This window comes from Prionailurus viverrinus, chromosome E1 (assembly GCF_022837055.1).
Source record: "Prionailurus viverrinus isolate Anna chromosome E1, UM_Priviv_1.0, whole genome shotgun sequence".
NCBI lineage: Eukaryota > Metazoa > Chordata > Mammalia > Carnivora > Felidae > Prionailurus > Prionailurus viverrinus.
Window position 1 is genome coordinate 6969048 of NC_062574.1, and position 25362 is coordinate 6994409.

The following is a 25362-nucleotide window of genomic DNA, read 5'->3' on the forward strand; positions in this document are numbered from 1 at the left end:
GAGAGCAGAGCTGGAGGGTGTCAGCGGGGCGCGGCCCGGGAGCTGCGGGGGCTCCTCCGTGAACCGCCCCCCCCCCCCCCCCCCCCCCCGCCTCCGCGGGATGGGTTTCGGAAGGGGTCGGGGTGCTCCGCTCCCACAGGCTCCGGGGGAAGGAGCAGAGCAACCCAGGCCCACCCCAACCCTGCGGTGGGCGGGAGGCCCCCGCCAGCCCCTCAGCCGCCCCTCTCTCTGCCACCTTGCAGATCTCGTCCACTTTGACATCCCCTCCATCCACGTAGAGCTCGGGCCGCCGCTCCGCCTGAGCCCCCTGGAGCACGCGCGGCGACACTCGGTGACGGAGAAGAGGGACTCGGAGGAGGAGTCTGAGAGCACCGCCCTCTGACCCGCGCAGGCCCCGCCCACCACCCACCCTGGAGCGCCCCCTGGGCTCGCCGAGCGAGCGGCTGTGCGGTCACTGCCAGCGAGGCTGGAGTCGTGCGCCAAACTGTCCCCTCCGGCCTGCGTGGCCGGAGTAGGTGCAGAGTTCGTTTGTTCCCCGGGGTGGTGACTTTGGCCTTTTGTTTGATCTTTGCCTTTTGACTTTGTGCCTATTTTCATCCACTTTCACACCCCCCCCCCCCCCCCCCCCAGGCTTGTGCGTCAGAAAGGTCGTTTGCAGCTGCAGGCTGGGGGTGCGGGGAGGGTTGGGGTGCCTGGTGCCACCCGCGGTTGCCCTCCCAGGCTCTGACAGCTCGGGGGGCGCCCTTCCGTCACCTCGGTGACTACAGGGGACCCCCCCCCCCCCCCCCACAGCAGGCTGGCTCTGGGATCCAGAAGTCGTGGCAGCGACGTGCGCCCGCAGTGCAAGTCGGGGGGTGGGGGAGGCAGCCGGTGTACAACCTGCGGCCGCCCTGACGCGTGGGCTTTAAAGTCAATGGCTTAACACAAAATCTGCTTCCCTTCCTAAGGGTTTTGCTTTTCCTACCGTGTGACCGAAAGCTCCCGTCACTACCTTCTCGTTTTATACTTCTGAATTTCTAATCTGATCTTGAGGGCGCCTGGACGGCGGAGGATGGCGCCCTGGCCCCGCAGAAACCTCCGCCGACAGTAACTACCCCCATACCCGCCCCCGCCCCCCCACGGCAGGTCGCCTCTCCTTCCCGGAGGCCGCAGGGAACAGCAATAATCGCGCGAACCCGAGCAGCAGGCAGTAAGGGAAGGTGGCCCTCGGCGACGCGGGGCAGGAGGCACGGCCCCCGGGCCCGCGGGCTGCGCTCAGCAGTGGGGCGGCGCCGGAGGACACAGGAAGCCCAGTCACACTTGGGGATTAAGGGAGTGAGACGGCATCGGGTCTTGCATGCAACTCAAAAGTTCCGATTTTATCCGTTTAAAATCGATGCGATCTACCTATACATGATATAATGTTTGTATATATGAAATCTATATTTGTTGAATTTGAGCCAAACTAAACCCATGTATAGGTGTACAATGAGAAATTCAAATGCTTATTTCCCCCCACACACGGTGTAAAGTAACCCTCCCTGCTGGTGGGATTTTGCCACTTTTGATGCTAACAAACAGCTTTGCTCACTTCTGGCGAGGACGGTTCAGTACCCAATTTGTAACGGAGCCCAGGGGTTGAAAGTTACCTTTAAATACATGTACAAATAGTTGTCAAAAGTAATGTTATTAAAATAGATTTATTATCCCTGAGCGTGGCCTATCTTCTTGTTTTGACCATTAACTTGCCGGGAACATTCCTCCTCGGGAGGAAACCTGAGACCAGGGCTGGGCAAGGCTACATCCTTGGTTTCACTTTCAAATCTGTGTGTTCTCCTGGGAGGGAGAAGACACAAATAAATACCAGACTCATCTTTGAAAATTCCCTCGGTTTCCAAGCACTAACCTCAGCGTTGTTAAATCCCACAAGGAGGGCAGGAGAGCCAACTCGGCGTCGGATTTCTCATGACTCCAGGGTGGTGAGGGGGTCTCCCGCCGAACAGTGCGAGGACCCGCGTCTTCCTGAGCCGGCATGGCTTGACTTCTGTCAAAATCCAGGGCACAGAGGGGTGGCCACTTCCTAGGGACAGGCTCCGGAGGTCCTAGAAGTCATCGGAGCTTCCAGGTCTCCCTGGGTGCAGGGCGGGGAGACTCCTCCTCAGCGGTGTTAAGAGGACGAAGCAAAGCACTTAGGTTCCACGCGGCATCTTTACTGGGTTCTGTCTTTGGAAGTGGTATTTCTGGAGTCTCGGGTACTCAGACACTCACGTCCACCACGCGGCGTTCCTGGGACACTGCTCGCCTCGGGTGTGCAGAGAGAACGCATTGGCTGCGGCAGGCATGGGCCGCCGTTTTTCGTGACTTCCTTAAAAATTGGCTTGTACCGAATTCCACCTGTCCGTTTTTCCATCCGGCAGCCTCACGTCCCAAGGCCGGGCTGGGCCCCGCCGAGGGCTGCCCAGGGGAGCAGACCCGGGGCCACCGCGCGGAGGATGCCAGCCTCCCGAGTCTGGGGTCGCTCTGGGCCTTCACTGGGCCCTAACCTTCTTGCTCTGAGGGCTCTGCGGCTGCTCCGGGAGGGCCCGTTTCTGCTGGGGCGCCCCGTCCTCGGGGCCGCCCACCTCCCCGGAGAGGAGAGCCGCCCGCGCCAGCCGCACCCCCCGCTTCTCCCTGCGCCCCTCCATCTCCTCGATGTCGCCGGCAAACAGGGCCTGGAGCGGGGCGATCAGCTTGGAGACCGTGGCGGAGTCCCCGAAGCAGACCTGGGAGGGGAGCGGAGCGGAGAACAAGGACGTGCGTCAGGGTCAGCTGCGCGGAGGGAGCCCTCTGCCGCGGCAGGTGCCGGCTGGCCCCCCACCCGCCTTCCTACCAGCGGGAGGAGGACAAGGCCGCGGGAGGAGGAAGCCCTCTAGGGAAAGGGGCACGGACAACCCTCTCGTGGCCAAAGGAGCAAAACCGCACGGGGGTCAGGAAAGGCGAGGCTGTCCGTCCTCACTCAGAGGGACCGGAGGCCCCAGGCTGGCCTCCTGGCCAGTTGACGAGAGAGAACACCGACTCCCCAGCAAGTGCCGAGGTGCAGACGACGCGGCCGTGGGGACGGCCGGGCCTGACTCCTCAGCGACTCCAGCGGCCAGAGACCCCGGTCCGGCCCGAAGGCCCCGGAGAAAGTCGGCCTTGCCATCCTGCCGGGCGGGCCACGGCGGGAGGATGGACAGACCCCGCTCCTACCCGGAGCGCACCGCCCCCCCCCCCCCCCCCCGTGCAAGACCCACACGCACAGACCTTCATGTGGTCAAAGGCGATCCCCACTTTGTCGTTGAAGCCGGGGCTGAAGAGGGGGACCTTGGCGTAGCGCTGGCTGAAGTGGGTGAGCATGGTGAAGCCCGCGTTCATCCGCACACCCACGCCGATCGCCTGAGACGTGGTGCTGCCGACAGAGGGCACGCGTGAGGCCGGCGCCCAGCGGAGGGAGACCCGGTCACACACAGGCCCCGGGAAGGCTGGGTGGGGGAGGGGGGGCTCCTCCGTCAGTGCCCCTACTGCCTACAAACTCTTCCTGACGGCTGGATTCTTCGCACACGCCCCCAAACGGAGCCCAGGCCTGGGCTGGCGTCAGGGCGCCTGTCCTGAGGGCAGCGAACGGGCAGGGGGCTTCTCGCTTGGGGTACACACTCTTGTCACAGCAACAGCCCGCGACCCAGGCGGGCCTGCACTTCCCCGGGCAGCTCCCTGCTGTGGCTTCCGTTTCTGCCACCATAGGCGCAATGCTCGATCCCCACCCCGGCTAGCACCCTGCCCGTACTGCACTGCAGAAATGAGGGCAGAAGCCCCCACGGCCTAGTGGGAAGCCAGCTGGCCCCGTGTCACGGTCCCTGGAGAGCACAGTCGTTCCCTTCGGGGCTGACGCGAGGTGGCTCCGAGTGCCTCCAGGGAGAAGGGAGCGGCTCATCAGTCTCCCCTACCTGTGCGTCTTTTCCACGGCCTCCTCCTCCAAGCCGTCCTCCAGCGTGGCCTCGTGTATCAGGAGGGTGGCGTCCTTCCCTAGAGAGGAAGCAGCAGACACTGGAGCAGAGCCCTCTGCCTGAGAAACGCTGGGTCCCGGGTCCACACCGCCATCCGTTCCCCCGCCCACACTCGCCTCCACTCACCCATCTGGACCAGAGCCTCGCAGGGCATGGTGTCACCCGAATAGACCAGCTTCCAGCCGGACGTGTGGACCAGCGCGCAGCCGAAAGCATGCTTGCAGTGCCGGACCAGGCAGGTCTGAAACTGAAGGAGCGGCTGAGCGGCCTCCGGCTGTGCCCCCTGTCACCCTCCCGCCTGCGGGCGCCCCCTTACCTCTCCCAGATCACACGCTTGCAGCAGCGAACCAATCAGCCTTTCAACCTCGGGGCTGGGCACCTCTGCCCCTTTCTGAAGGCATTTGGCAGGAATCAGGCTGGGAGAAGACAGAAGAGTTTAACGCATGCGTGAAAAAAAAAAATGTCATGGGTTTTTTAAATTATTTTGAGAGAGGGGGCGCCTGGGTGGCTCAGTCGGTTGAGCGTCCGACTTCGGCTCAGGTCATGATCTCGCAGTTTGTGGGTTCAAGCCATGTGTCGGGCTCTGTGCCGACAGCTCAGAGCCTGGAGCCTGCTTCAGATTCTGTGTCTCTCTCTCTCTGCCCCTCCCCTGCTCATGCTCCGTCTCTGTCTCAAAAATAAATAAAAACATTAAAAAAAAATTATTTTGAGAGAGAAAGAGAGGGCAAGTGGGGGAGGGGCAGAGAAAGAGAGACAATCCCAAGCGGGCTATGCACTGTCAGTGCAGGTCCCGACTCCCGGCTTAATCTCACGAACAGTGAGATCATGACCTGAGCAGAAATCAAGAGCCCGCCACCCAGGTGCCCCTGGGTGTTATGTTATGTTATGTTAACGTGATTCAAAGTACAAGTGTCTGGCTAGAAAGCCCCAAAAGCGTTATTGTAAAGAAAGTACTTAAATGAGTAACTAAGAGAAGAGAGTTGTCATTTAAAAAGAGCCAAACCAAGCCCCGAGGCCGCGGTAAGAGACGTCGCGGATGAGGGCTGCCGGAGGCTACAGTGAGGGGACCGATCCCAGGCACAGGGACTCCCTCCCCGGGTCGCCCCTGCTCGGGCGCCGGGCCCTGGGCCGCTTTCATGGAGAAGTGCGGGCGTAAAGCTAGGAACTAGAGCAGAACCGAAAAGAGGGCTGGGCCGAGATGCAGCACGGGAACCGTCAACGGTCCCTGTCCTGGAGTCAAAGCGTCCCTACCCCGTCGCCCGCCGCCGGGGGCCCAGTCCCGGGGAAGGCTGCGGGGTCCCGGCGGGCGGCTCGCGAGGGCCGCGGCCCAAGGCGGCAGGTGCCGACGCTCACCTGACGTGGTGCAGGATCCGCTGGCACTGGTGGTGGTACTGCTGGAGCCAAGCCCTGAGCTGGGTCGGGGCGACCACGGGCAGAGGGTGACACGGCCTTCCCAGAGATGCCTGAGGCAGGGACACCCGAGGGAGCGCCAAGTCAGGGACGGGAGCTCAGGGTGACAGGAGACGTGGCCGAGGGGTGAGCCAACCAAACTCAAAGGACAATAAATGTGCGCGCGGCACTTACCAGGGCTCGCTCCCTCTGCAGCAGAATATTTAGCAAGCCCTGCAGGGGGGAGAAGGGGACACGCGTCAGCCACGTCCGGAGTCCCCTCCGCCACGCCTCGTCTGGCTTCTGGCGTCCTGCTCTTGCAGCCGCTCCCACCTCCCTATCAGCCACAATCCGTGGGCAGCGTGACCAGGGACAGGGCAGGGGTCTGGGGTCCCCACTGGCCCTGGGAGGTCCCCTCAGGGCAGGTTCGCGGGCAGGCAAGCCGGGTGAAGGCTGACAGCGGGACCTTGTCCAAGGCAGTGCACCGAGCGGAGCGACCGCACCAGCGAGAGAAGAGCCAAGGCCCTGGGCACATCTGGGCACAGCAGGAAAGGAAGGGGGGTAGCGCGGGCCAGAGCGGCGCCTGCCCTCCGCCGGGGTCCCTCCGCCGGGGTCCCCCCGCCGCTCACCGTGTGGTGATCCGCGTGCAGGTGGGACACGAACACAGCGGCGAGGGTGCCCAGGACCCTGTCCACCTCGTCTCCGTAGTGACGGCACAGCTGCCCGAACGTGCCTTCACCACAGTCCAGGAGGAGGGACCTGTCGGGGCTGTGGACGAGGGTGACGGTCACGTGGCCGGGAAAGGCCCCTGGGGCCCGCAGGCCTCCCACGTCCGGAAGAGGTGGGGTGAGCGGCTGCGTCCCTCCCACGCCTTCCCACACCTCTCGCGCGCTGAGAGGCCGAGCCCAACGCCACGGCAACTCCGGACGCCAGAGCTCATCGCACAGAGGCGGCCACCGGCCACGGAAACCCCTGAACACACACAGTACCCAGGGCCACGCGGATGCTGGCGCCCGGCTTGTGAAACGGGAGGACAAAAGCATCTACTCGCAAGGAGGCCCCTCGGGTTATCGGAGCTGAACCCGGCAACGGCCCCCGCGGCCGCACCAGCGCCGGGCACGGGTGAGCACGCGGGGCAGCCGCCCGCTGTGCTTCCGGTCGAGCAGTCCTGGCCTCCTCAGCCCGGGCCGCCCCCTGCCCGGCAGGGGCGGGACAGGCAGTGACCGCCGGCGCAGGGGGGTGACCGGCGGAGGCCCCGCTACTGCCGGGGAGCCGCTCGAGGAGTCGGGCCCCGGGTGCTTCCATCCCGATGGCCCGTCTCAGCCTCTGCCCCGCGGGGAGAGGCCAGTCTCCCGCAGGCCTTCGTCCTCCTCCGGGAGGGGCTGTCCGGCAGGGGGCACTGTGGCCGGCCTCCGGGGAAAAGCCCCAGACACACAGACACGTGACCTTCCGGGCAGGGACCGCGTTGCGGAAGCGCCTCCGGACGAGTCGCGTCAGGCTCAGTGCCACGGGGGGGGGGGGGGGGGGGGTTGTTCGGGAGAAGCCCCTTCCATGGAGCCTCTCAGCCCCCAGAGGGAGGCCTGGCTGCCTGACTGCTCTTCCGGGGTCCTACGGAGTCCGTCCCAGATGCGCGCACGTTTGATGTCAGGGCGCGCCTCGTACATGCCGTGCGCACTGGACACGGCTGGCATCCGAGACGAGCACGCACGGTCTCAAAGAGGGCCCGGCCCCTCACAGTCTGACTTCCTCCACGGACGCATCTGCAGACGCACGGCGAACACGGCCCGGCTCCCGGGTTAACCTCTCTGCGGGGGAGGACGCCGGCCCGACCCAAGAGAACCGAGTCCGAGGGCCGAGCACGAGACGGGCGCACCAGCCCCGCGGCCGCTCCACGCACCAGCAGTCACCAGCTCGGGGACAGCACGGCACAGCGATGAAGACACCGCCTCACACTCCGGAGCTGCCGCGACCGGCGGTGGGAACCAGTAGCCTCTCTGAGCGTTGGTTTACCGATCAAGGCAACGGGTGGGCATTGCTTCATAGGGTTAACATGAAAACTCGGCGAGATGGTTTCTCAGCAAAGCGCACGGCAGACGGCGGGGCCGGCTATTTTCATCAACAGACAGCGCATGGGACGAAGCCTGGTGAGTCGCGGAAGCGCCAGCTACTGAGGTTAATCACGAGACGCATCAGCGCCCACGACTCCTCTCCCCGGCCCTCTGGCCGAGAGGACGCCCCATCTGCCCCTGGGCCGGGGGGCGGGGCAGGGGTTCTGTTTGAGAAGTCGGGGCGGTGCCCGGCGCACGGGGGGGAGGGAGCTCCAGGAACGCAGTACCTTATGTTGACAAGCGTAGCGCTGACGTTCCGAATCTTCATCGGGATGGCAGACCCCGTCCCGAGGAAGACGATTTCTGGATACTGGCTTCCATTCTCTATGGAAACACACACACACGAGAAAGAGCCCATTTCTGTGGGTCCAAAGTGAGCCGGCACTCAGCCAGGAGGGGCGTTAAGTCTGGCTTCCCAGGAGGGGCTGCGGATCCCACCTGGCAGGGCCTCAGGAGGCAAGGCCCCCCTCCACTGGCTGTTTGGGCGTCAATAGCTGTCTGGGAGGAAGGGCAAATAAATCCCACGGCCCTTCCTTGGAAAGAAGTGCTCCTGGTCCTTTACGAAACGAAGGGGCCTTTACGCTGTGAATCGTTTACCTCAAGGGGCGGGTTCTGCCTGGCATCCAGCTCTTCCCACCAAGAGCTTTACAGGGGACACAAGCAGGCTCAGAGGGGACGCACCGCACGCAGGCTCTCTCCAGAGGAGGTGGAGCCAGAACAAGAGTCTAGAGAGACTTGATGGTTCCGAAGCCGAGGCCCCTTGTCAGCCAGCCTGACCAGCTCCACGTGCACGGCCAGGAGCCTGATCCCGGTGCATCTTTCACACGCAAACCAGAAATGCAATCACAAACCCAAAGCAGACAGATGGGAAGGCTACTTCTGGGGGCAGGAGCCCCTATACCCGCCCAGGCGAACTTCCATGCAGAAACTGTAGGGGGGGGGGGGGCGGGGTGCCTGTGTGGCTCGGTGGGTCAAGCATCCGACTCCGGCTGAGGTCGTGATGTTGTGGTTCATGGGATCGAGCCCCACATCAGGCCCTCTGCTGTCAGCGCAGAGCCCGCTTCGGGTCCTCTGTCTCCCTTTCTCTCTGCCCCTCCCAAGAGCACACTCGTGCTCTTTCTCCAAGATAAACAAAAACAAAAACCTCAGAAACTGCAGTTGGGTGGAAGGCCATCTGGCCCCATGAACGCCCACCCGCTTTCTGGACCAGCGTTCTCCGCTTCTATCATTAGCTGAAAAGCACCCTAGAAAAACCAGCTCCTGCAGCAAAGGTCACCAAGATCCCCCCCACTGCTCTTGCTGACGGCACAATGGTGAGTGTCACCCAGCAAGGCGGGCGTCGTGGCCAAATCTCTTGTGGATCCTCAGCAAAGCCAGGACCGGATCCCGAGTCGGCTCGGCCAGGGTTCAGAGCTCTTTCCAGAGGCCGGCGGGAGCTCCCAGGCCCGCCGCACACAGCCACGTGCCTTGTAAAGAATGGCCGGGTGCCGTCACCAAACACTCTGATGCACCTGGTCTTGGCGGGAGGGCAGGCGGCAGGCACGGGCACCGGTGTTCTCAGAGAACACGCGTGACGTCACTAGCCCAGGTCAGAGGGTGTCTGCCGACCTCCTGCTTAGCGCTCCGAAAACACCAGCAGCCAGCAGAGGAAGGCTGTTCTGGGGTCTTCCGCTCACCTGCGGGAGTTGGGCCGTCCCGCACAGCCTTCCGATATTCCTGTACACTTTCCTGGAAGTTGGGGAGCTCCAGGGCCTCGGCGATGAACTCCTCAGGATTGCAGTTAATAACCGCATCCCTGCAGGGAGAAAAGCGTCTCAGGCGACCGGCCCGGGCGTGGCCTCAAGCAGACACCCGAATGGATGTCTGGAATTGACCTATGGACGCAACCGGCAGAAAGTCCTTCACATCAAGAGTGAAGGCCAAGTGCCTGAGACCCCGGGCGGTCCTGTCCTCCTGCCGTGTGGACGCTTCCTTCTCAGCCTAGTCGGGGGGGGGGGGGGGGGTGTCTCAGAGCAAGTTCTGAATAGCTTCAGCCCCTCATGACATCTCAGCTCAAAGTCTCACGAACCCGACACGACCGACATTCAGGGCAGGGTCCTGCGCGCCACCCCGACCTCCACCCACTCGAAGCCACTGGCAGCCCCCAGGCCCTCCCGGGCTGTAACCACAAAAAACATCTCCAGACGATGCCTGACGTCCCTTGGGAGCCAGAGGAAGGGAGGGGAGAGGAGCAGACAGCCCTGGTGGACACGCACAGCCCACGAGCAATGGCTCGCGTGGTAACAAGTCCTCAGAGCCCAAGAACCCTGTGGAAAAGCAGGCCTTGACTGATGCATTTCTCGCGAGGCCCCGGCGATGTGACGTGGCTGGTCCCGCCACGCTGACAGGCAAGCCTCCGTCAGCGGCTCCCCACCCCGACCGGGCGCTCGCACAGGGAGGCCAGGCCCGGGTCCCCAGAATCCGACCCAGGAGGCCCGGGACTTGCACCATGCGTGGGCATGAGGCGCATCTGGGTACCGGCTGGGCTCAGCTTTATGAGCCTTGTGTGCAGAGGCTGACAGCAGGCTCCGAAATCTGAAGACCGCACGGTCTGTAAAAAGCCCGAGCACTCGTCACAAGAGCACACAGCGTGCAGTCACAACACAGTGGACGGGAAGCTTCAACTCGCTCGGGATTCACTTGAACGTGAGAGATGTGTGGGCGGGAGGCACTTCCCACGGTACTGGCTGGACTGGTAGAGGCTTTCCTGCCGGCAACTTAACGCTCACCGAGTGCCCTCCGACCCAGTAACCCCACACCTGCGAACCCCCCTGACGGAACAGAGTTCCCCTCAGACGCTTGCCTATAAAACACTCGATGCTTCAGTGGAACAACACAAAACTAGAAACGTCTAAAATGAACAAACACCCCATCTGCAATGCCATTAGAAATCCGGTTACCAAAGACCACGCAATGACTCAGGAAAAGAAAGACGTGTCAGGTCACAGATCCACATACACACTTTTCAAAAGATACATTCCCTGCTTGTTCCAATTTAAAAACAGAATGTTAACCATCAATTTCTCTCATCTCGGGGACGAGATGATGGGTGACTAATTTTCTCCAAACACACGTTACTTCTCTGATGTAAAACAAGGGACACGTACGTGTCCCTGTCGTCATGGGGAAGACTTTGCAAAAGCTTCGTCGCTGGCCTCACCCTCCCGCCTCGACCCAAACCAGAGCCGCGTGTCCTGGTGACTTTGCTCTGGGACACAGCCGCCCCCGTTCATTTACTGCTCGTCCGGGGCTCATCTGCAGCAGGGACAGAGTTCAGTGCCCGAGACCAGGCCACGTGGCCCGCACAGGCTGCAGTATTCACTACCTGGCCCTTCACGAGAAGAGCCTGCCGCTCCCGCTCTAGACCCTTCCGTCAGCTCAGAGTCGTCCTGACCTCTGCCACTCCCTCCGAGGACGCAGCTGATACTTGAGGAGGCACTCGCCCCGGACGGTGGGCACACGGGAAGCCGGGACTTCCTCCTGGAAGAGACAAACCCCACTGCGTGGAGAGAAACGGAGCCGAGGGGCCGGGCTGGGCTGGGGGACCGTGTGGGGCACTACCTGGCGGCAGGGGGTGGCGAGCGGGGGGAAGATGTCGGGGTGGATGAGGCTGAGCTGCGTCTGGATCTTGTGGCTGCGGAGATTGTGGACGGACGAGCAGCTCTCGTTCAGGACCAGGTGCTGGGCGGCGGGCCCGAACCTAAGGCAGAGACGGCGTGTTCACGGTGCCCTGCAGGGGGAACCCCGCTGCGGGGACAGCGGCGACACCAGTGCACGTAGGTAGGTGGAGGGGCTCAGAGAGAGGAAGTCGCACTGCTCTGCTCGGAGTCCAGTGCTCTCTGCGGACTGGAAAGAGTCCAGAAGAAACCAGAAAGCTAAGACGTCGGGCGCCTACATAGGGACTGGGAAACAAAATGGAGTTCAGGGTAGAAGAAAAGGCACCATAAAAGGAAAACAGACCACGTGTGTTAGGGCTCAGGCCCTCCTCCAGGAACAGAGGGTGACGACGAACCGGCTATCCAGGAAGGAGCGGAGGGGGCGCCTGGATGAACAGGGGGCTGGGGGGCTGGAACCCCACCACGTCACCCTGCGCTCAGAGCTTAGCTCCGACACCACCTGGTTTGGCCCCGCCTGGTGCTGAGCTGGGCCGGCGTGGAGCGCCCTCTTCTCCCGGTCCCGAGCGTGGGCAGATGGCCACCTCGCAGGACGGGATGAAATAGCGAGGCACCAGCACACTGCCTGTCACATGCTGGGTGTCCAGTGACCTGAGGCTGCTGTGCTACACTGGCCAGTCTCTTCTTTAGGACTCGGCCACGGGGTCATCAAGAGCGGGCGGTGCTCACTGGGACACGGAGTGTGCGGGGACCCCACTAGCTGCTGGATGTGTGCGCATGGCGCCACCTAGTGGCAGCTGTTCCCCACGCGGGGCACAGGTGTCTGCCGGGGGAAGGAGGGGAGGACAGACAGACGGCACAGGGTCCTACCTCTCCATCCACTGCTGGTACCTGGAGTCCGCAAGCACACGCTCCGGGGCCATGTGAACCACCAGCGCCACGGGGGCCTCGGCATTTCCCTGGTACCTGGGGGGAGGGAAGAGCGGCGTTTTGCTTTGGACAGTGATACAGGCTCACAACGTTCGCACACGGTGCCTGTGCAGCCGTGGGGGGGGCGCTTGGCTTGCTCTCCCGGTGGGTGAGCACAGGGAGGGCGCCAGCTGGCTCCTCTGGTTGGCTCGGGGGCTGCCCGCCGGGCCTTCCCGTGGGCGCTGGAGACAATCCCCATCCCCTCCGGCCACAGGGGCTCGGACCTATGGAGCAGGACAGAGGTTCTCCAGGCCTCTTCTTGCTCCGCCCCCCCCATCTTTCACAGCAGCTCCCCCCATAAATCTCGGCACCTCCAGCTCTACCTTACTGCCCGCCTTCCAGTAGACCCAGGGCACAGGCATGGGCCGTTACAATGGTCTGTGATTCCACTGTCCAGAGAGAGAGGGTCACTATCTAACATGCGGATGCATTTCCTTCCGGTTCCCGTAAAAAAATTCACACAGTATTTTTAACCTATCCTTCCCTTCCGCGCACGCGCATGCACACAGACAGACATACGGACAACACACACACACACACACACACACACACACACACACACACAGAGCGCACAGGGTCGCGTGCTTAAACCTCACAGCACTGCCTCAGCGCACGCGCCAATCAGCTCACAGGGACTCCAAGTAGCTTTGCCGCCACGGCATGACTGAAACGCAAAGCCTGTGCCAGCCGGGTACCCAGAGTCGCCCAAGGAGAATAAGCAGGTCTGAGGAAGAGCTTCTCACACTAACCGGAAAGAGTTAGAGCTGCCCCAGAAGGTCTGTTGTGATAAGCAGCATAAAACGACTGAGTGAAACACGTAAATCAGAATTAGGAGCAGGAGAAATACACGCAGAAGAAAGCACGAAGGACGGGAGAAAGAGGAAAGCACGGGCGTGTGGGGCCAAGCTACCCGGGATGACAGCCGACCTGAAAACGGGTCCCGCATCTTTGCGCGACAGGAGACAACGGAGCCCAGGCCACCGGAATATCAGAACAAAGGTGTTCCCAGACTAAGGTTCCATCCCTTAACACAGACCCCTGACCAAGACTCTCACACACGTCAGACCTGCCTCAACAGTTTCAATGCAGGCAAGTGAACAATTTATGAACTAAAAATAGTCCAGGGGCGCCTAGGTGGCTCAGTTAAGCATCTGACTCTTGATTTCGGCTCAGGCTCATGGCATCGAGCCCGGCAGAGGGCTCCGTGCTGACAGCACAGAGCCTGCTTGGGATTCTCTCTCCCTCTCTCTGCCCCTCCCTACTCATGCGCATGCTCACTATGTCTCTCAAACATAAATAAACTTTAGAAAAAGAAAAAAAGGGCTGAAAACAATTCTAGAACGTGTCCTAGACTTAGCACCCTAACCAACCGCTGATCTTCTAGTCTGCAAGGGCTCTCCGGGTCTTAGTCTTCCCTAATTTCACTCACACACTCGCGTACTCCATAAAGCCCGCTGACTAGCAGTCCCTTGGTCAATCCTGCCAGCAGGGGCCTGACCCCGGCACTTGGAGCTGGGAGCACGGGCTTCCCAGACGCGGCTCCGTGCCAGGAGCAAGCATGGGCCAGGCAGACGCCCTCCTCCACCCCGACGGCCCTCGTCACCTCTTGAAGGTGGCGTTCTCGCAGACGGGCCGAATGAATCCTTCGTCCGGACACTCCACCACAACAAAAGCAAGGCCGGGATCTGGAGGAGTACAGATCTCTTCAGGCAAAATCTGCAAAACAGCGGGGTGATGACTCTCTCCGAGGGCAGAGCCCCAGCTCAGCAGACATGCAGGGAACTGCCAATCGCACAGAATCCCTACAGAACACGCACGGACCAGCGGGAGGATCACCACCCGCCCCCTTCCCACTCGCGCTGCTCCTCTACACGTACGCAGACTTGGAGAGGGCACTTCAAACCCACAGTGGCCATGAAGCCGGGCAGGACAGTCAAGCTTCCCTCGGGTTTGTGGCCGTTGGTTCTGACATTCTCAGACGCCAAACACCCTGGTTAAGAGCACGGTGGCGGTCCTTTGGGCCGCGTGCCCCAAGCCCACCCTCAGGGGGTCTGTCGTATGTCCGACAAGGGAGAGCACCCATCCCGTGAAGAGGAGGACCCCCAACCCTAACTAGACGCTCTGCATTTACACCCAAACGTGGCCAGCGTGGACACGCTTCCCTCAAAGTGAGCTCTGTCTGCGGGGCCCGGGCCAGAGCACGGCTGTCCCACGTTCGGGCCCCCACGGGGACTGCGGACACATCACGGAAACGGGCGCCTCACCTCCCTGCCCTCGTAAGTGACGCTCCTCCCGTCCTTGACAGCAGCGATGATGGGGGCGATGGCAGCCGTCCCGCTGAAAAGAGGAGGCCAGCCACGGGTGAGCCGGGTGCTGCGGGGACATGGGCCCCCTGCCCAACCCCCACCCCCCCCCCACCCCCCCCACCCCCGGCCACCCGGCCGCACTCACACCGGGAGGCCCAGCTCCTTGGCTTTGAGCACCAGGAAGTTTCCTTTCTTCACGTGCAGCTGCCACAGACAGAACGCAGACGTCATCTCAGTGAGCGAGGAGGAAGCTCGGCTTTTAACCACTTTTCTTGGGTTTTAACCACCTTTCTGGTTTTATGTTTTTGGTGTGTGTGTTTTAATGTTAATTTATTTTTGAGAGAGCGAGCGTGAGAAGGGGAGGGGCGGAGACAGAAGATCCAAAGCAGGCTCCACGCTGTCGGCACAGAGCCCGATGTGGGGCCCGATCCCACGAACCGCGAGATCATGACCTGAGCCGATGTCAGACGCTTCACTGAGCTGCCCAGGCGCCCCTGGCTTTGCTCTTTAATTTCGGTTTCTTTCTTACCGCTTGATGAAGCACTCAGGTCCGGTTATTGCTTTGAAATGAAATACACCATATCCCACCCTACATCCTGAAGAAGTCACTGATTCTCAAATACTTTAGGACTAAAAGCTGAACGACTTAAAACCCAGCACGTTACTTCCTGACGTTAACTTGTTACAGATTAATAAAATGCAATCCATTTCCAAAGTATCTTGGGGCGCCTGGGTGGCGCAGTCGGTTGAGCGTCCGACTTCAGCCAGGTCATGATCTCGCGGTCGGTGAGTTCACGATCTCGCGAGATCTCGAGTGATCTCGCGTGAGTTCGAGCCCCCCGTCGGCTCTGGGCTGATGGCTCGGAGCCTGGAGCCTGTTTCCGATTCTGTGTCTCCCTCTCTCTCTGCCCCTCCCCCGTTCATGCTCTGTCTCTCTCTGTCCCAAAAATAAATAAACGTTGAAAAAAAAATTAAAAAAAAAAAAAAAAAAGTATCCTTCAAGCATCCTTGAGAAGAAACATACACCTTTCTGTCTGATCATCCCGTACTTACCAATTAATAGCTAACAGGACGTGACCAGAACCTTGTCTAACAGAAATGATCGCACAAATCCCTACAGGACCCAGAACCGTGAGGGCAGTGACAGGCACTAACGCGGGAGTGATCTTCCCCCTGGGGTTTTTGCAAACCCATAACAGGGAGCTGCTTTCATCCTGGAGAAAAGTTGTAAAATGAAAAATGCCCGACATGCTCTTACCATGCCGGAAGGACAAACAACAAATCCCGCCCCCAAACCTGATAGTCACCCTCCTGTACTTAAAAAACATGTACATTCATTCTACAGATCTACGTGTTTCACATGTAATAATAAAAAGTCAGAAACGGCATAAAAACTTAATAAATCTTTGACTACAAAGTTCCACTTGGTTTTCATTTTCTTCCTTAGATCTTTAAAAGGGAAGCTACTCTGAGGGCAAAGCCTCCAATTTGGATCCTTGAGTCTTACTGGGATTCTAGAATTTTCTAGCTCGGCAAACATTACCCTAGATGAAGGATTACAGCTTTAGTGCATGTAACACAAAGATGATGAGCTCAGATGATGGCTTCAGACATCATTGTCTGTGATAACGTGACCTTCCCTCCACAGACCCTGATGGGCTTCAGGATGGAAACTACGTCTCTAACATTTAACAGGGACTTGCAGACTAAGGCAGGCAAAACCCCTCCCTCTACTCCAAGCTGACTTCAGCCCACAAGAGACATGTGCCCACCTGAGGGCACAGAGTGTGTGGCAGGCAGCGGAGAAGCAGAACACGATCCCATGAGGCCCCGCACTGGCACACGGCGGTCTGAAGCCCATGCTCTCCTAGCGGAGGACAGCCCGAGTCCCAGGCCCTCACACGTAGGGCCTCTTGCCTTCGACCTCCCGCGGCCTGCACCAGCTCAGCTGTGCTGCCGTCCAAAGCCTCAGCCGGGAAGCAGCAAATTGACTCCAGGAGGGATAAGGGCCCACAGGCTGATCGGTGAGAGCAGGGCCCAGACGGGGCAGCAAACAACAAAGGAGGGGACACAAGGGCCGGGGGAGCCATAGCCCACAGCCTCGGGAACGGCGGCCCAGCAATGGCCAGGTTTACATTGGGGGGGGGGGGGGGGCGGCCCCACCACACAGGGCACACTTCATCACGCTCCATGGCCTCTACTGAGAAAGGAGGGAAGGACCTCATACCATTTACAGATTGCCGTATAAACCTACTTTAAAAATTGGGGGCACATAGGTGGCTCAGCATCCAACTTCGGCTCAGGTCATGAACTCACGGTTTGTGAGTTTCAGCCCCACATCGGGCTCTGTGCTGACAGCTCAGAGCCTGGAGCCTGCTTTGGATTCTGTGTCTCCCACTCTCTCTGCCCCTCCTCTGCTTGTGCTCTCTCTCAAAAATAAACATTAAAAAAAATTCTTTTACTGCCTAAAAACTCAGAGATACCCAAGTAATAAGCCTATCGGCAATAGTACCTAACTTATAAAACCTACTATTACTTAAATAAATTGACCAGGGCGCCTGGGTGGCTCAGTCCGTTAAGCAGCTGACTTCAGCTCAGGTCATGATCTCGCATTCAGTGAGTTCGAGCCCCACCATCGGGCTCTGTGCTGACAGCTCGGAGCCTGGAGCCTGCTTCAGGTTCTGTGTCTGCCTCTCCCTCTGCCCCTCCCCTGCTTGCACTCTGTCTCTCAAAAATAAATAAACATTAAAAAAAATTTATTTCAATAAGGTTGACAGAAGTGATACAATCAATGATCCTGCAACTGATAACTATTACTACTGACCTTCCAGAAGTGTTTTCCCTGATTGGTGTTATAATTTGGATGAAAATTACAAACCTATTTTAAAATCAACATTACTTCTCAAAAACCAATGAAAGCCCACAAAAAGTCAACACATGTAGCTTTACCACAGATTAAAGTGTTCGCTACACTTAATAAAACTTTAATGCAAAGCCCTACTAAAAATAGGCCATTAGTCAAGTTTTTAAAATACTCTATTGTCATAAAATTTTCACAGAATCGGACCAACTTCAGATTTGCAGACACAGGCCTCAGTGAGTGCTCGCCGGCATTAAAATGCGTCTAGCTCGAGTGGTTTAACAGCTACGGTAAAACCATCTGAACTAAAAGAGAGCTGAAGGAGTCTGAACGGAGGCCCGATTCCTTTGCAGGAACACAAAGCCACATTTCTGAAGTGCAAGACGGCTGACTGTTCCCAAACACAAACCAGCGTGTAGGCGGAAGGGCTCCGTTGCCGGAAGGGCGTTTGAAAGTACATAAAATTATAGGTGGCAGATGGAGACACAGGGGGTCTGTGCTCCTTCTGGGCACAGGGGACTCGGGAGCTGCCACCTCAGAATCACAGGACAAGCACTGACAGAAGGTCACCACGCATGCTCACTTTCGAAAGCCCACCGGGGAGGCGCTTACCTTACAGACAAAGGCTACGACCAAGGACGGGTCCCTGCCACGCTTTCTCTGGCCGACACCTGAGGAAAACCGAATGTGGTCAGAACAAGGCCGGTGTGAACCTTCTCGGGCTTCCCAGGTGGATGGCCATCCGAAGTCTGGCTTTGTGCAAAATGGAACGGACACAACCGTACGAGACAAGGGTCAAAGAAAACCCTGGTATCCTTTCTGCGGCAGACCTGGATGTCATCCCACTGGCGCCGAGATCGGAGCAAACAGAAAACACAAACTGCCCACCGGAAAAACTAGAAATGTCTGGTGAAACGTTTCAAAAGATGACAGTGTACCCAGACGGGGAGAAGAAAAAGCAAACTGTAATGTGCTTTATAAACAAGTGTCAGAATACGCGAACGAACTCGAAATAAAAGGCCTGCAGGGAAGATGCCCCTGTGCCATCCACACCAGGGTGGCACACAGGCCGGCCCTTCTGGGGCAGCAGGCCCGACCAGGGCAGAGAGAGGAACGATCGGCCTCGCCCGCCGTGGTCCCACGCCTCCAACACCTCTACTCCTGGGATTCTGACTCACTTTCCCAGCAGCCTGTCGTTCTGGAGGAAAAGGGGCAGAGCCACTCACTGATAGGACCCGTGGGCTGAGCACTTCGTGCACTCGTGAAAGATCACCTCGCGTTAACGAAGGCTGCGAGAGGCTGCGTACGAACCCATCTGCCGGAGCCTGCTCTCCTCCGGGTGCACGGAACACAGTTTGGGGCCCAGCCAGGGCCGGGGACCGGCCCTAGAGCTCCACACGGCCACCTTCACCCTCTGCCCACGGGCCAAGTCCCACACGGACAGAGAAGCACCCGTTTTACACACAGGCTTCTTACGAAAACAGTTCCAATGCAGCAGGGCGGGGCAGCAGATAAAGAAGCCAGCGTTCTCGAGACCGCATGCTGTTGGGTTTAAATAGCGTTACCGTCTGCAAGATGCTGCTCGTTTTCGGTGGATCCAGAATCCGAAGACTGCCCTGGACTGAGTCTTTCTGGACTCTGAGACGGCTGGCGTTCTCCACGCGTCTGCTCGCCTGGTCGGCATGGAAAACAATCAGACCCCACGCCACGGAGGTGAGCTCACGGCCAGGAGCCCGCTGTGCACACGGGTCGGTACCGGAGTGCCCACTAAACAGCCTGCCTCCTATGACAGTGACTGGGTGCCTCCCCACCCGGGTCTCTGGGCCGCAGGACCTTTTGATCCCCTTCCCATGTCTGCTCAGCCAAGAGCCCTGACCATGGCAGGGACTCAACAGTGTCTGCGGACTGAAACGCAGGCAGGCAGCAGGCTGGTTCACGCACCAGCGCCACCCTCCGCGAACAGACCTAGGCCGGCGGTGACAGCGCCGTGGGAGGGCCGTGACTTTGCAGCCAGTTAAGTCTCCAGGCCGTGGGAGGGCCGTGACTTTGCAGCCAGTTAAGTCTCCAGGCCGGTAAAACAACTCGCCATGCTAAGAGGCCGGCTGGGCCACTGTCTCGCAGAAGCCCGCCCACTCCCCCCCTGCACGTTCCTTATTGGCCCTAGGGGCTGGGACAGCCGGCCAGCTTGGGCCACACAAGCTCACGTCAAAGCAAACGGTCACATGCCAGGAAGGGAGGAATAGAGAGGGACACACATCAGGCCCGGGGGTGTCGGGAGGGATCAGGAAAGAGAGGACATCTGACCAGGAGTGAGCCAGACAAGGCGGGCTCTGATGTGACCAGCCGTCTCACTGGGCCCCAAGCATGTCTGCCTCTGCTCAAGACACACACCCACCTCCCTCCCGCACACACAGAGGCCGTGCAAGCTGTGTGTCCAGGCCAGGGCCGGGCTTCCCGGCCCCCTGCGGGGGGCTGTCTGTCCTCTGTGTCCCTTGAGCACCTGGCAGGCCTCGCTGTCAAGGGAATGTCCCTAGTGCCCTGCATCCTCCTCGCCATCAGCAAAACCTGGCCCAGGGTGTGACTGGCCAGACACAGATGAGACACACGTGGCGGGGCCTGACAGGCGGACGGTTTCTAAGTCAAAACCTCGTCGTCCGACCCTGGGACTCGCGAAGGTTCACGGGACCTTCTGAACTATTCACAACACTTCTATTAGTATTAGTGTTTATAAACAACGCCTTCCTAGCGCAAACCCCTCCAGCATCCCATCACGAAAGGAGTGCTTACATCCGTGGCAAATAAACCCCAAGCGATAAACGTGCAAAACTGACAGGGCAGATTACGATGTCCCAAAGTACAATCACGATCGTTAGGAGTCCAGTGTGTCTGGTGAGGTTGTAAACTCCTGAAGGGCAGGAACCATCTCAATTCTTCCACTAAATTTCCTGATCGTATCGAGAACACAAAACCAGGCACACAAAGCCAGTACTCGAGCATTTTCTATTTCCGCATGCCCCTTTCCTTGCCCGGGACCTACATGCCTCCCTCCTCCCAGGAAACGGGGCTTTTGTACTCACTGTATATGGGGATCTGGAAAACTGTCATGGTCTCATCCTTGTATTCGGGTGCCGAGTGGGGCCGCACGGCTGTATGAAAAAGACCACGGGGCAGTGACTGCACTGGACAGAGGCACTGGGGGAGGAAGAGCCTTCCAGATCACCAACCACAAGCAAATGGTTTCCCTTGGGATTCTGCTGGGAAGCTATACTAAAACCAGAATTTGAGTAAATTACAAATTTTAAGAAAGAAGCACCAATGTATTTTCATCGGCCAATACTACACTCAATGAAAAAAATGTATTCTCACTACCTGCTTAAAAAAAAAAATTCTCAAATTTATTATTTAAAAAAAAATTTTTTTTAACGTTTATTTATTTTTTTTTTAATTTTTTTTTTCAACGTTTATTTATTTTTGGGACAGAGAGAGACAGAGCATGAACGGGGGAGGGGCAGAGAGAGAGGGAGACACAGAATCGGGAACAGGCTCCAGGCTCTGAGCCATCAGCCCAGAGCCTGATGCGGGGCTCGAACTCACGGACCGCGAGATCGTGACCTGGCTGAAGTCGGACGCTTAACCGACTGTGCCACCCAGGCGCCCCATAACGTTTATTTATTTTTGAGACAGAGAGAGACAGAGCATGAACGGGGGAGGGTCAGAGAGAGGGAGACACAGAATCTGAAACAGGCTCCAGGCTCTGAGCTGTCAGCACAGAGCCCGACATGGGGCTTGAACTCCCGGACCGCAAGATCGTGACCTGAGCCGAAGTCGGCTGCCTAACCGACTGAGCCACCCAGGCGCCCCAACAATTCTCAAATTTAAAAGGCATATGTTAACACACGGCCTCGTGACACCAAAAGGAATGCATCATCTCAGCTCTAAGAACCACCATCCGATGTGAAATAAGACGTTAGTGTTTCCACTGAAGATGAGCATCGGGGGTGCCCGAGGAAGCTGGGCTGGGCGTCCGACTTCGGCTCAGGTCCTGACCTCGTGGTTTGTTAAGTTAGAGCCCCAAGTCAGGCTCTGTGCTGACAGCTCGGAGCCTGGAGCCTGCTTCGGATTCTGTGTCTCCCTCTCTCTCTCTGCCCCTGCCCTGCTCGTGCTTTCTCGCTCTCTCTCAAAAATAAATAAGCTTCAAAAAAAAAACCAAAACAAAACAAAAAAAAACAAATGATGTTTGAAGAGGAGTGTTAACAAACCAGGGACGTGGACCGCCTGGGGGCAGGGGCCCTGCTGGCATAGTGGGCTCCGCCTTGCCCCAGGAGGAGGCCACCTGCCTCCCAGCAGAGCCCAGCTGGACCCAGTAGCATCTCTAGCCTCTACCTGGGGGCAGGAGGGGGCGCGCAGAAAAGCGCAACAGGCAAGATTTAAAAAATTCATCTCCTGTTGATGAAGCACGGGGTTTTAAGGTTTCACAGGGTCCAATTTTTATGGTTTCTCCTTCGAGAGACTGGGGCAGACAGAAGGCAGAAATGGCCGATCACGAGTCAGAGGCAGGAACGTACCCAGGTCTATTCCCTTCAGCGGACCAGAAAATGTTTTGATAGCTTCCAGGTATTTTTCCTACAAAAGAGAAAGAAGGAAAGCAGCAGTTCCGGCGGCGCAAACGGCAACGGGCAGTATGCAGAGAAGTCAACGTAAAAGCCCAGTAAGTATTCTGAGCCACCTTTGCAGAAAGAGTCACGCGGTGGCCGCTCTACGCTAGAAGCCAAGGGTTCGGCGGTGAGCGGGGGACGCGCTCCCCAGCCTCGTGAGACATAAAATCCGGCGACAAAACTGAACCGAGGCAGAGCACAAACCCCCGGGGAGTGGCAGCCGTGCTGAGGGTCTGCAAGAAGCCCGTGGGACGCGGGGGGCCGGGGTACGGCCCGTCCGAGAGTCAGGCAGGCTCCTGAGCAAATGTCCTTGCGACGGGGCTCTGGGGGCTCAGAAGGAAAGCCCTGGAACGGGAAGGGGCTTCAGGGAAGAGCTAAGAGGGGCCCGCGGAGCCCCAGCGTGGGGACCGGGATACGGAAGCCAAGGGTGGGCCAGAGCCGGGACCCACAGGGCTCCCAGGCCCTACTGCGGGGGCGGCACTGTGCGGGCTGTGACTTGCCTACGGGTGCGTCCCCACCGCGTGGCGGGTATGAAGCTGTCATGGAAAACACGGGTAGGAGACAGACGGCACGAAGGCCTCGAGGACAGACAAATGGATGGCTTTGAGGCACTATTTTGGAGACAGAATTAACAGCACCTGGCGGCTGCCTGCCTTTCATATTAAGAACTGGGAAATCACGGTGGGCACACCACTTCTCGGCAGTGTGAAGGGGCTGCGTCAGAAGGCACGAACAGGTCTGAAATGTGCGCGCGCACTTGCTACCGAACACGTAAGGAGCTGGCTTAGCGCTTTACGTGCGTACCTCGCAGAACCCTTCGCAACTTTACGGAACATCACAGCCATCTGACAGAGGCAGAAACTGAAGCTCTAGGAGATACAGCGACTTGTGCAAGGTGACGCGGCCTCTTTAGCTTGAAAGGCGGAGGGTTCACTCCACCGTCAGTTAACTCCGGAGGGCAACAGGGGAATTTGCAGAAACGGGAAACGGCTCGCGACTCACGTTAGAAAAGGAGGGGTTGGCCTTGACAGCTAGTCAGGAGAGACTCACCAGCTGTGGAGGTCCCGAAAGCACACACTTTGGGAGCCCGGTTTCCTTTAAGGTGAGAATCATTCCTGGAAGGAAAGAAGGAAGGAAGGAAAGAAGGGAGGAAGGTCAGCCGTCTCCTCGCCGTGCCCGGAAGCTGCCACCAGGGGGCGCACTCCTCGCTTCACCAGCTATTTATCTCCTTGTCCTCGTTCAGGCTTCAGTCATCAAGGGCCACGTGCAGCAGTGACGCCTGCCGGGGGTGTAAGGTGACTGTAACCATCACCACCACACCCTCCGGTTTACTGGCACGTTTCTCCAGTCCAGCAACTCGATAAACGAAGTGGATGGTAACGCTTGGGAAGCGGCATGCGTGTTAAAATCTGTCCTGACTCCCAGCTTTTCATGCTGCAGCTGACGGGGCGAGCATAAAAAGAATTCCAGCGCGCAGGGGCCCCTGGGTGGCCCGACTTCAGCTCAGGTCATGATCTCAGGGTTTCTGAGTTCCAGCCCTGCATCGGGCTCTGTGCTGACAGCTTGGAGCCTGGAGCCTGCTTCTGATTCTGTGTGTGTGTGTGTGTGTGTGTGTGTGTGTCTGTCTGCCCTTCCCCTGCTCATGTTCTGTCTCTCTCAAAAATAAGCATTAAAAAAAAAAAGAAAAAAGAAAAAAGACTCCAGCTCCCGTGCGCTCAGAAGATGGGCAAAAATGAACAAACAAAAAACGAACAGGGCAGGCTAAAAATCCCAGACTTCCCTCCAGCCTCTAACTCCAGAAAGAATATACTTACCACACAGCCCCCCCACATTACACCAGTGCATTCGGGTCAGGAATATGTTATCCAAACGAGCCACCTTCAACCTAAGAAAGACAGAACACTTGAGCAACACAGGGACCCTCTGTGCGGCTTCAGAAGCACTCCTGTCTGTCACCTCGGCGTTCAGGGCCCACAATCACCTCCGCCCCAAGAGAAAACGGCGGACTCACTTGTGCTCCTGCATGAGTCGCTGGACGCCTTCTCCACAGTTGAAGAGATACCTACAGGACACACGTTACGCAAGACATTCAGGAGATGCTACTCTGTAAAAGCTCTGCCACCGTTTTACATGCTTTACTGTTCGCTTCGAGAAAAACACACGTTGCGCTCCTGGGCTGCATTTCTGGCGTGAAGATGCTGCTTGGGAACGAACCCTCCTTAGAGGAGCGGCGAGCGGGGGACTGGGGGCCTGTGTAGCAGGCTGGTGCTGGAGCGAGATGGGTCCTCTCCCCCGTCACCTCACCAGACCTGATACCACCCCACACGCCAACCATGAGGTCCCGGTGTCGGGGCACACGAGAGGTCGTGCGGCCAAAGTGTGCCACGAGGGGGCTCGGGGCCCAAGGGTTGGAAAGAGGACGCTCCCGCCCAAGTGTGCAGCTCTCAGGGGCCCCCGGGAACCCCACGGCCGTGGGGGTGTAGGGCATCTGGGACCCCCCCCCCGCACCCCCTAAGGGGCCAAGCTCGGCTGCAGCAGCGGAACTCCCCACGGGTGACGCGGAGACACCGCAGCCCCGAGGGCGGGCGGGGCGCGACGAGGGGACGCCGCCTAGGCCCGGCCGGACTCCGGGGCGGCGCACTGACCGGTTGTACTCGGAGAAGACGTAGAGCGCCGCGCCCACGTCCCGGCCGCCGGCCGCCACCACCTGCAGGTACACGGTGTTCGGGCCCCCGGGCTCCCACGCCGCGCCACGCTTCTCCCGCGTGCGCAGGTGCCGCAGCGGGTCCTTGGGCGGCCGCTGGCGGCGGGCGGGTCCCTGCGACATGGCGCGCCCGGCCGCGGACCGCAGCAGCAGCACCGAGCGAAAAGCCCACATGCGCCGGCCTCCGCCCGCGCTCCTAAGGCTGCGGGTCACTGGGCTCCTGGTGCCCCCCCCACGCCCCGCCCCTCCGCCCCGCGTGGCGGGCCCAGCCAATCAGAGCGCCGCGCGTCGAACTGCCCACCTACGCGAGGCCACGCGTCCAATAGCGAAGAGCCTTGCCCCTCGCGGCTTGTCAATTGGGGACGGGCATAGAGTGGGGGCATACTAGATTGCCCGGAACGACCCCGCCCCCTATCTCTTTCCGGCTTTCCCTGCGTCGATTCTTTCCGGAAACTGTTTCGCTTGGGGCGGGACTTCCGGGAGCGCAGAGCCGGAAAAAGCCACCTGGCATAGGAGTCGATTCTTTGGAGTTTTCGTTGGGTGCCCGGGGCGCTTGATCCCTTTTTCCACGGGTCGTGATGTGCCCCGCTAGGCGAGTCAGCCCTTGGAACTTTGGTTCGTTCTTAGTTGTGGTGGTTGTTAGGATGAAATGTGAGGGGGTAAGTTCTAGAGAGCGTTAGCGTAGGCGCCTTCGCTAATTTTATTTCCATTGATTCG

At 59.1% G+C, this 25362-nt stretch overlaps 2 protein-coding genes across 6 annotated transcripts in view; one reads left to right on the forward strand and one right to left on the reverse strand.

Moving 5' to 3' along the window:
- The window catches only part of ARHGAP44 (Rho GTPase activating protein 44), a 180917-nt gene extending 179225 nt beyond the window's left edge, over window positions 1-1692 (forward strand). For 2 of the 5 annotated variants that reach the window (XR_007146787.1, XR_007146788.1), the window contains one exon: window positions 243-381. Coding sequence is in view for 2 of the 5 variants with exons in the window: in XM_047832392.1 (XP_047688348.1) it covers window positions 243-382 (140 nt within the window). In the remaining 3 variants the exon portion in view is untranslated. Of the gene's footprint in view, window positions 1-242 lie in introns of all 5 variants that reach the window. The other 3 variants (XM_047832392.1, XM_047832394.1, XM_047832393.1) reach the window with 2 other exon arrangements.
- Window positions 1661-24866, reverse strand: ELAC2 (elaC ribonuclease Z 2). The gene is made up of 24 exons (XM_047832391.1): window positions 24587-24866; window positions 23953-24003; window positions 23756-23826; window positions 22992-23056; window positions 21852-21909; window positions 20364-20432; window positions 18852-18959; window positions 17899-17957; window positions 14572-14630; window positions 14385-14457; window positions 13724-13836; window positions 12022-12117; window positions 11099-11237; window positions 10932-11017; window positions 9175-9293; window positions 7726-7822; window positions 6020-6158; window positions 5586-5624; window positions 5355-5464; window positions 4318-4417; window positions 4128-4248; window positions 3942-4020; window positions 3262-3406; window positions 1661-2741 (listed from the first exon to the last, which is right to left on the reverse strand). Exons 1-24 carry the CDS (start codon window positions 24817-24819, stop codon window positions 2508-2510), a joined length of 2463 nt encoding a protein of 820 aa, XP_047688347.1. The 5' UTR covers window positions 24820-24866; the 3' UTR covers window positions 1661-2507.
- Window positions 24867-25362: the final 496 nt, after the last annotated feature.